This window comes from Microchirus variegatus (assembly GCF_963457635.1).
Source record: "Microchirus variegatus genome assembly, chromosome: 22".
Classification (NCBI taxonomy): domain Eukaryota; kingdom Metazoa; phylum Chordata; class Actinopteri; order Pleuronectiformes; family Soleidae; genus Microchirus; species Microchirus variegatus.
In genome coordinates, this window is record NC_139823.1 from 13,738,930 (window position 1) to 13,750,140 (window position 11,211).

Sequence of the window (11,211 nt, forward strand, 5' to 3'; positions counted from 1 at the left end):
ATGTCATCGACCTCAATGTCATACTACACTATTCCGTCCAAAATATTACAATTTTTTGGGAAAAAAAGGAATTTGGTCCGAAATTTGACAAAAAGGTCATACTATACTATGTCGTCCAAAATCTGATAATTTTTTTAAAATAATTTTTTAGCCCAAAACGTGACAAAACGTCATACTATACTATGTCATCGACCTCAATGTCATACTACACTATTCCGTCCAAAATATGACAATTTTTTTGAAAAAAAGGAATTTGGTCCAAAATTTGACAAAAAGGTCATACTATACTATGTCGTCCAAAATCTGATAATTTTTTTGAATTTTTTTTTAGCCCAAAACGTGACAAAACGTCATACTATACTATGTCATCGACCTCAATGTCATACTACACTATTTCGTCCAAAATCTGACCATTTTTTCAAAAAAAAACTTTTGGTCCAAAATTTGACAAAAAGGTCATGCTATACTATGTCGTCCAAAATCTGATAATTTTTTTGAAATTTTTTATTTAGCCCAAAATGTGACCAAAACGTCATACTATACTATGTCATCGACCTCAATGTCATACTACACTATTTCGTCCAAAATGTGCCCATTTTTTTGAAAAAAAAATTTTGGTCCAAAATTTGACAAAAGGTCATACTATACTATGTCGTCCAAAATCTGATAATTATTTAGAAATTTTTTATTTAGCCCAAAATGTGACCAAAACGTCATACTATACTATGTCATCGACCTCAATGTCATACTACACTATTCCGTCCAAAATATTACAATTTTTTTGGAAAAAAAGGAATTTGGTCCGAAATTTGACAAAAAGGTCATACTATACTATGTCGTCCAAAATCTGATAATTTTTTTGAATTATTTTTTAGCCCAAAACGTGACAAAACGTCATACTATACTATGTCATCGACCTCAATGTCATACTACACTATTCCGTCCAAAATATTACATTTTTTTTGAAAAAAAGGAATTTGGTCCAAAATTTTACAAAAAGGTCATACTATACTATGTCATCCAAAATCTGATAATTTTTTTGAATTTTTTATTTAGCCCAAAATGTGACCAAAACGTCATACTATACTATGTCATCGACCTCAATGTCATACTACACTATTCCGTCCAAAATATGACAATTTTTTTGAAAAAAAGGAATTTGGTCCAAAATTTGACAAAAAGGTCATACTATACTATGTCGTCCAAAATCTGATAATTTTTTTGAAATTTTTTATTTAGCCCAAAATGTGACCAAAACGTCATACTATACTATGTCATCGACCTCAATGTCATACTACACTATTCCGTCCAAAATATTACAATTTTTTTGGAAAAAAAGGAATTTGGTCCGAAATTTGACAAAAAGGTCATACTATACTATGTCGTCCAAAATCTGATAATTTTTTTGAATAATTTTTTAGCCCAAAACGTGACAAAACGTCATACTATACTATGTCATCGACCTCAATGTCATACTACACTATTTCGTCCAAATCTGACCATTTTTTTGAAAAAAAGAAATTTGGTCCAAAATTTGACAAAAAGATCATACTATACTATGTAGTCCAAAATCTGATAATTTTTTTGAAATTTTTTATTTAGCCCAAAATGTGACAAAACGTCATACTATACTATGTCATCGACCTCAATGTCATACTACACTATTCCTTCCAAAATATGACAATTTTTTTGTAAAAAAAGGAATTTGGTCCAAAATTTGACAAAAAGGTCATACTATACTATGACGTCCAAAATCTGATAATTTTTTTTAATTTTTTTTTTAGCCCAAAACGTGACAAAACGTCATACTATACTATGTCATCGACCTCAATGTCATACTACACTATTCCGTCCAAAATATTACATTTTTTTTGAAAAAAAGGAATTTGGTCCAAAATTTTACAAAAAGGTCATACTATACTATGTCATCCAAAATCTGATAATTTTTTTGAATTTTTTATTTAGCCCAAAATGTGACCAAAACGTCATACTATACTATGTCATCGACCTCAATGTCATACTACACTATTCCGTCCAAAATATGACAATTTTTTTGAAAAAAAGGAATTTGGTCCAAAATTTGACAAAAAGGTCATACTATACTATGTCGTCCAAAATCTGATAATTTTTTTGAAATTTTTTATTTAGCCCAAAATGTGACCAAAACGTCATACTATACTATGTCATCGACCTCAATGTCATACTACACTATTCCGTCCAAAATATTACAATTTTTTTGGAAAAAAAGGAATTTGGTCCGAAATTTGACAAAAAGGTCATACTATACTATGTCGTCCAAAATCTGATAATTTTTTTGAATAATTTTTTAGCCCAAAACGTGACAAAACGTCATACTATACTATGTCATTGACCTCAATGTCATACTACACTATTTCGTCCAAATCTGACCATTTTTTTGAAAAAAAGAAATTTGGTCCAAAATTTGACAAAAAGGTCATACTATACTATGTAGTCCAAAATCTGATAATTTTTTTGAAATTTTTTTTTAGCCCAAAATGTGACAAAACGTCATACTATACTATGTCATCGACCTCAATGTCATACTACACTATTCCTTCCAAAATATGACAATTTTTTTGTAAAAAAAGGAATTTGGTCCAAAATTTGACAAAAAGGTCATACTATACTATGACGTCCAAAATCTGATAATTTTTTTTAATTTTTTTTTTAGCCCAAAACGTGACAAAACGTCATACTATACTATGTCATCGACCTCAATGTCATACTACACTATTCCGTCCAAAATATTACATTTTTTTTGAAAAAAAGGAATTTGGTCCAAAATTTTACAAAAAGGTCATACTATACTATGTCATCCAAAATCTGATAATTTTTTTGAATTTTTTATTTAGCCCAAAATGTGACCAAAACGTCATACTATACTATGTCATCGACCTCAATGTCATACTACACTATTCCGTCCAAAATATGACAATTTTTTTGAAAAAAAGGAATTTGGTCCAAAATTTGACAAAAAGGTCATACTATACTATGTCGTCCAAAATCTGATAATTTTTTTGAAATTTTTTATTTAGCCCAAAATGTGACCAAAACGTCATACTATACTATGTCATCGACCTCAATGTCATACTACACTATTCCGTCCAAAATATTACAATTTTTTTGGAAAAAAAGGAATTTGGTCCGAAATTTGACAAAAAGGTCATACTATACTATGTCGTCCAAAATCTGATAATTTTTTTGAATAATTTTTTAGCCCAAAACGTGACAAAACGTCATACTATACTATGTCATTGACCTCAATGTCATACTACACTATTTCGTCCAAATCTGACCATTTTTTTGAAAAAAAGAAATTTGGTCCAAAATTTGACAAAAAGGTCATACTATACTATGTAGTCCAAAATCTGATAATTTTTTTGAAATTTTTTTTTAGCCCAAAATGTGACAAAACGTCATACTATACTATGTCACCGACCTCAATGTCATACTACACTATTCCTTCCAAAATATGACAATTTTTTTGTAAAAAAAGGAATTTGGTCCAAAATTTGACAAAAAGGTCATACTATACTATGACGTCCAAAATCTGATAATTTTTTTTAATTTTTTTTTTAGCCCAAAACGTGACAAAACGTCATACTATACTATGTCATCGACCTCAATGTCATACTACACTATTCCGTCCAAAATATGACCATTTTTTTTTGAAAAAAAGGAATTTGGTCCAAAATTTGGCAAAAAGGTCATACTATACTATGTCGTCCAAGATTTGACAAAAACATCATACTATACTTTCTCGTCAAGTATTTGACTATTTCTTTTGGTCAAATTTTTGATGACGCTTTTGTGGACGACATTGTATCATAATAACGTTTTTGACATACTATAGTTCTAATTAAAAAAAAAAGTTATACTTGTATGTCGTCCAAGAACTGGGAAAAAAAATTGTTCCCAGAATGTTCCACTAACGTTACTTTTATACAACGTTTTGAGAACGTTCCCCTTAATGTTAATTTGCTGCTGCCTGGTCACTGTTGATAGTGAGTTATGATCTCCTGCACACAAACACAAATGAAAACTGTCCCTTTAATCACAGTTGTTCCGCACACAAAATAATGCGAGTCCCCTTTAAATCCGTCCAACTGAGCGCAGGCAGGAAGTGAGCAGCAGCGCCCGGAGCGAACAACAACATCATCATCATCGTCATCATCGACAACACAGTCACGGTTGTTTGTTTGTTTGTTTGTTTGTTTTGATGCATCTTGTCTGATCTGGATCGGCTGGTCGTGCTGAAGCCGCGGGGTCGGCTGCTGCTCGTCCCGCCCGCCGGAGCTCCAGCTCACAGGTTGTTGTTGTTGTTGTTGTTTGCGGGGAACATATTATGGCTGACGGTGCTCCAGAGGCTCCGGAGGCTCAGGCCGATGCCGACGACCCGCCCAGAGTCAACTTCCCACCGCTAATCACTGTCTCTGATCTGCCCAGTGCCACCGCTGCAGGTAACCGACCACCACCGAGGCTGAGTCACCAGTCTCTGTGTGTGTGTGTGTGTGTGTGTGTGTGTGTGTGCCCCTGGTACTCCTTATGTTGTGGGGACATAAATCTGTTTACACTGTCACATAATGTATATTTAACATATAACAGGTGAAAGTAAATCTACAGGAAAATAATGTAAGTCCATGCAATATCCTATGAAGTCATATGTGTGTGTGTGTGACGTCATGACAGAACAGTCACATGTGGCAACTGCTGTGTAATAAAGATCTGAAGATCCAGTTCACATTTCAGGTTCCAGAGGTAAAACGTGGTAAAAATGCAGGGGCGTTTCTAAAGACTCTGGGGGCCCAAGCTTCAGGGGCCTCATTTGGGGGGGGGGGGGGGGGCGGTCAGACTGTGGTGTTGGTCCAGTTTAAGGTGGGTTATGACAAAAATGTCAATTGTTGATGACAAATCTCGGCATCCGGGACATCACGTGACATTTCATTACACTATTGTGATACCGACAAAAAATATGAACTCGTTATTATCCAAAAAATAAACCAAGAATGTCTGTATCTCCTAATTTCTTGAATTGAACAGAAGAACTGTGTGATGACATTTTCTTTTCTTACTACACATAACTTTTAATAATAACTAATATTTTTTTTTTACCTGGCAAAAACTGTATTTAACCCTTTAAGGTACGCACCAAGAAAAAAAGCAAAGGAAAAATTATCTATTTACATTTTTTATCAGTTTATTTTAATTACTTATGATAAAACAATAATGACAATCAATATATATATATATGAATATATATATATTTATTTATTTTTTAATTAGACCCTACTGCATTTTAGATACAGGCCTCTACCAAACGGTTGAGATGTCTGTTCATAATAAACCTGGTTTACATAATTCATAAAGTACAACATTCAGAACAAGTGTTAGTCAGTTCAGCTTGATGCATTTTTCAATGAGTATAGTAGTGTATAGTATATAGTACCTTAAAGGGTTAGGACTTTTTAAGGCCTAAAATTGAGATTATTGTAGACCCCGTGCACACAAACAAAGTGCAGACCTCTTTGTATGTTCATAGGGTACATTACTGATTCCCTGCGATTCCATGAGATAACATTCACTCGCACAGACAGACACGTGGATCTAAATGAAATGCAAATATAGTCGTAGTCAAGTGGATCGTCCTCCACCCACGTTCAAGCCTCATGTGCTTTTTGTCTATGCAGTCCTCAACTTGGAAACAGTGCTGCAGAGGTGGCTGAAAAATCAATATGAACCCATCAATAATGTAGCGTACATCAGCTTCTTAGATGATATGATGTAGGCCTCTGTATGAGGTGGGGGGAAAAAAAGAAGAAAAACAAGCACAGACGTTGTGATTTCTTGACTTTAATCTCTGTCGTCATCAGGCCGTAACCTGAAGGAATGGCTTCAGGAGCAGTTCTGCGACAAACCTCTGGAGCAGGACGACATGCGGCTCCACAACGCCGCCTATGTCGGAGATTTGGACACGCTGAGGAACCTGCTGCAAGAAGACGGCTTCAGAGAGTAAGGCCAATAACAAAGACACATATACCTTGTGTTATGTGTCCCTCGGTGGACTCAGTACGTTTGAGTGTTGCTGCAAAAGTGGCTGCTCCTCGTCCACGGCGCTCTTGTGTGGCGCTGAGTGGTTTGTGGTTTCTGTGCTCTGTGGGTTCCAGTCATTGGCTTGTTGAGTGATGTCCCATTTTTTTTTTTTTTAATTCTGTACCTCTTTAGACGTCGCTACCACAAAGCAGCCTTAATAACATGCACAGCGCAAAAGGCCATGTGTCCACTGCTTTTTGTTTTCGTTGCCTTCGCACGACACAGCGGCTTCATCGCCGCGTTTCCATCCGTGGCCCGCAGCAGAGAAAACATCCAGAACGTCCACACAGAGACGCTCCTGGAAGCCTGCGACGCAGACAAAGAGCCTGAGCAGCCCAGTGTGACACACACACAGAATGACCTCATACCCACAGCGGTTAAGTGCAGCACTCAAACATACTTCTAATCTCCACACCCAACCAACCCATTATTACTTGGTTAAACTAAAGTTCATATCTCTTTTACGTGGTGCACCGTGTTGTTTTTCCCCAGTAAAATAAGGGTTTGCCTGCTGGCACTTTATCCCTTTTAAGGTAATTTTAGTAAATAAACAAAGTGATACAAATCCAGTATGTCAGATCCAGAGTTTGACCAAGCCGATTTCCCTCCATCTGATAAGTCCGTATACGTTTTATAATAACAAATGATACACAAAATTAAAGGTGCCATATGTAAGAATGTGGTCTTTTAGGTTTCGTTTTCTGACGTAACTGGCAACCCGTGGTTGCTCGGCAGCTGAGACTCTACTGACTGCAATGATTGGTTGACGGCGGTAGGTGGCGCTACATGCCAAAACATGATTTGCAGTCTGCACAATGTGTTTTTAATGCAGATATTTTGTCTGTACTGTTGTTGTTGGTGAGTTCAGTTTGTTATATGAACATTATTCCTGAGTCTCTGTGACATATTAGGAGGATTGTATGGCCAGTTGCTTTAGATTTATTACATAATGCACCTTTAACTTAGGAACTTAAAATTTTTTTTGATCTTTCTTTCACTGCACTTTATTTAAATATTAAATACATGCAACTAGAAATCAAACAAACTTAACTTTGTCGAATAATCTTTAAAGGGTTTATATGTTAGATGTGCAACTAGAGCCAGGTAATCCTGCATGAACAAAACAGTATTTGGAGGCTGTAAATACAATTTTTAACTGTTGACATTTGGTAATTTTTCTACATACATTTCTTACACATAGCAGCTTTCAAACTGTAAAAAAACCCAGCTTTTATCAGGTTTCTGAGAACAAATATTATCATTTTATACCAATCATTATAAAATGTCAATGTTCAATTTTTCTACCTCTAGTTGGATCAAGTGCTACATCTAATTCTGAGTCCGTTCTCTCCCTTGGTGCCAGGCGGATCAATGAGAAGTCAGTGTGGTGTTGCGGCTGCCTGCCCTGCACCCCTCTGCGCATCGCGTCCACAGCGGGGCACGCGGCCTGCGTGGCCTATCTGATCGGCCAGGGCGCCGACGTGGACCTGGTCGACGTCAAAGGCCAAACGGCCCTCTATGTGGCCGTGGTCAACGGACACCTGGAATGCGTCCGCATCCTCCTCGAGGCCGGAGCGGATCCCAACGGGAGCCGGCACCACCGCAGCACCCCGCTGTACCACGCTGCGCGGGTGGGGAGGCTGGACATTCTGCAGGAGCTCATCAGGTGAGGCTGCACCGGCACTGGACTGTTAAAATGCAATACCAATGAAATTAAATCACCTTTACTTCTCATTCTGATGCTCGATTCGAACCTCAGTCTTCATGTCCAACAGTATTAAGCTGCTGCCATGTGATTGGCTGATTAGATATTTGTGTATGGCTGAATGTGCGGTTTCTCTTATCTGTCCAGGTTCCATGCAGATGTAGATATGGACCACCAGCTCGGTCCCCGGCTCCTCTTAAGTGCCCGCACCCTCAACACTTTGGTGGTGTGTCCTCTCTACATCAGCGCCGCCTACCACCACCTCCACTGTTTCCAGCTGCTGCTCCAGGCCGGCGCACAGCCCGACTTCAACTACACCGGGCCCGTCTGCCGCGAGGCTCTCACCCGTGGCCTGGCCTCCTGCCTGCTGGATGCCGTGCTGCGTCACGGGTGTGAGGTGGCCTTCGTCCACCTGCTGCTGGACCACGGGGCCAACCCGGCTCTTGTGCCCTGGGATGAGTCCAATCTTGAGGCGACCAACCGTAGGAAGGTGGATCCTGAGGCCCTCAAGGTTTTCCTGGAGGCCAGGAGTGAGTACAAATAACATGTCGGGGAAAGGATACAGTATCTGTGACCAAAGACGATGGGTGTTCCATTCCGTACATTTTACATTTTTAAGAAACTCAAATATACAGATTAGTTCAGCACTTCTTGCACGTCAGGTGGGTAGAATGTTAAATGTTGAGTTTTTCGAATTCTCCTTGCTAAAGTTTGGAGATTAACGTAATGTTTTCAGGATTTTTAAGTCTGTCGACATCACATTTTAGTATCAGCTCAAGTCGTTTGGAACTTCACTAGGGCAGGTACTAAAAAAAGCAGCAGGTACTTTGTAATTATATCCTATGGAAAAGCAAAAAAAAAGTCATGATAGTGGATAATGGAACTGCTAAAATGTGATGGTTTGTAGAAAAAACCAAGATCATTCACAAAGATGTCAGTAGCTGTTAAAACGACGGCAACTTTCAGAGTCTTAGTTTAAGGATTTCAGCGCATACATTTTCACGGTGTTGACTAAAACTTAGAGGAGCTCTTAATTCAATTCAATTCAAATCAATTTTATTTGTATAGTAGCGGCAAATCATAGCATACATTATCTCAAGGCACTGAACATCCATCGACGACATCATGCAGAGCAGAGAAACCCAACAATTCACACAATGAGCAAGAAATCTCTGAGAGAACCAGACACAAAGATGTGCAGCCATCTGCCTCGACCGGTTGGGGTGAAAGGAAAAATGGGGCACAGAGGGACAGAAAAGGGGGAGATGCATGTTGGAATAAGCTTCACACTTAATAATAATGACGTGATAATGCGCTCTCTTCCTCTGTCGCGGCCGCTAAGTCGCTCCTTTTCTTTTGCGTCCTCTCTTCGTCAGAGTGTCCTCGGAGACTGACAAACGTGTGTCGGATCAGGATCCGCAGGACGCTGGGCAAAGGTCGCCTGAGCCGCATACCCTCGTTACCTCTTCCAGAACCCATCAAGAACTTCCTGCTCCACCGAAACTGACCAACTGTGCACCTTCTCGTCTCGGACGGACGTCATCCAAACCAATCCAGAAACGAGAGAAACCCTTAAAGACTGAAAAGACAAGCCACATGGTAAAGCACTTTGTCAAACTAAAATGACTTAAGCAGTTATCAATATTATTCTTTTTTTAAAGTCAACACTTATGTGATGCTGTTATTTATCTTTTTTTTGTTACTGTAATAATTTATTGAAATGCTCGTTAGCTTATGAGAGACAACGTCACATGTTCTGTATCCTAAATGTTTTGCCTTGTGACTTTCCAAATCATCAGAGTATATCCTGGTCATGTATTTTCATCCTAACATCCACAGTGAGTGAGAATATCATTTAGTTTGTGATTCACATTGTATGACGAGTAATAAAAATCCAGTTCAGAGGCAGAGGAACGGTGCATTTGTGTTGCCATTTTGTTTCTGTTTATGCATTAACTCCATAGATTAGACAGTGACGATGCAAAGGCTGGACTACGCAAACTCTACTGTCCTGTGTCGTTTACGTGGAGTGTTGGGTGTTGATGGATTATTCTTTAGCCGTTATGCCTTAACAATGAGTTTTGGGGACAAATGGCCTCAATCAAAACCCTAACCCAAGTAACAATGAAACAGAATATGTGAAATTCTACATTTAAGGAAGAAAAGAAAGAAACACAGAAGCTAAATTTAGCGATCAAAGGTCCTGAATTCTGATTAAAAGTTTAATTATTAATGTACGTGTGATGAGATGTCTGTGTATTTAGCGTTGGATATTCCATCCTTATCCACATGTTTATTAAATGTAAGTAACTGGCTTGTGTTTGTTTTATTATTATTATTATTATTATTGCATGCACAAACTGCATTACAGTATGTGGCCTGAATCTGCTGTGGTGCAACAGGGTATATGCAGTAATATTATAATTACATAAATCACAAATCAGTTTTAGTTTGAAATTAAATGGATAGAAAACCTACATTTTCCCGATGTCTGACGATGTTGGAGTTAATTTCGTGCAATTTCAAATATTACATGTAGGGTATAGAGGGTATTTATATGTAAATAAATACATTCATGCATACTTTTTGCAAGTGAAGTCAAACTCTGAGAACATGTCAGGCAATGACATGCACAGATTGGTTGTTTTCAGATCCGTGGAGCAAAGAAATGAAAACCTGATAGCACAATTATTATTATCTCTGTCTCTTCGGACAGAATATAAACGTATACCACATAATATAAGTCTGGATGGTTCACAACATCAGCGGTAGTTGAGATCCTAAATCATTCACAACTCTATAAATAGAAATATGGCGGTGCAAAGCTGGCCCTCGCCTAAAATACACGTAAAAGGATTCATCCAAGGCTCCGCAAACCAAGTGATGTTTACGTTAATGCTACAACTCTGGACCTTTAACTGATTAATAAGGAGAAATATCCCTTTCCTCTCCTCTCACGCCTGCTCTGTTGCTGTCCTGTCGTCCGATTCTCCCCGATCTCGGGACGCGCTCCAAAGGAAGTCGTAAAATTAAACCCAATTATTTAGTATTTCTGGATGGGGGCATTTGTTATTGTTATGAAGCTGATAAATGACCCCAGGATGCAACGATGGTTGAGAAAACCACAACTGTGGTAAAAAACCCAAACTGGCCCAGTGGAGAACACAGAGCCTGGGAAAGCAGCAGCGGGGAGAGAACATTTGATGAGGAGACGAGGGATCTGCGTTTAGACCCTTAGAGGACGAGCTGCGACGCTTTCTCATAGGTGACATTAAAGCTGTTAAACCTTCTCAGAGGTGGAGCAGTCTATCATGAAACCATACAAAAAGACAACTGTCACATGAAGGCTCTAGATGGCACTGTCTTCCTTTCAAGCATAGCAGACATCTCAGTGT

At 38.3% G+C, this 11,211-nt stretch overlaps 1 protein-coding gene across 1 annotated transcript; it reads left to right on the forward strand.

The window, feature by feature from the left end:
* The first annotated feature begins 4,156 nt into the window (after positions 1 to 4,156).
* Positions 4,157 to 10,054, forward strand: asb1 (ankyrin repeat and SOCS box containing 1). Its single transcript, XM_083908270.1, has 5 exons — positions 4,157 to 4,481; positions 5,892 to 6,030; positions 7,475 to 7,777; positions 7,964 to 8,346; positions 9,193 to 10,054. Exons 1-5 carry the CDS (start codon positions 4,367 to 4,369, stop codon positions 9,321 to 9,323), a joined length of 1,071 nt encoding a protein of 356 aa, XP_083764396.1. The 5' UTR covers positions 4,157 to 4,366; the 3' UTR covers positions 9,324 to 10,054.
* The last annotated feature ends 1,157 nt before the right edge of the window (positions 10,055 to 11,211 follow it).

Bases quoted from the DNA above. Each gene is read 5' to 3' on its own strand.
- asb1 (XM_083908270.1), top strand. From the start codon at position 4,367: ATGGCTGACGGTGCTCCAGAGGCTCCGGAGGCTCAGGCCGATGCCGAC. The intron at 4,482-5,891 runs GTAACCGACCAC...TGTCGTCATCAG, and splicing joins GCCCAGTGCCACCGCTGCAG to GCCGTAACCTGAAGGAATGG. The intron at 6,031-7,474 runs GTAAGGCCAATA...CCTTGGTGCCAG, and splicing joins CAAGAAGACGGCTTCAGAGA to GCGGATCAATGAGAAGTCAG.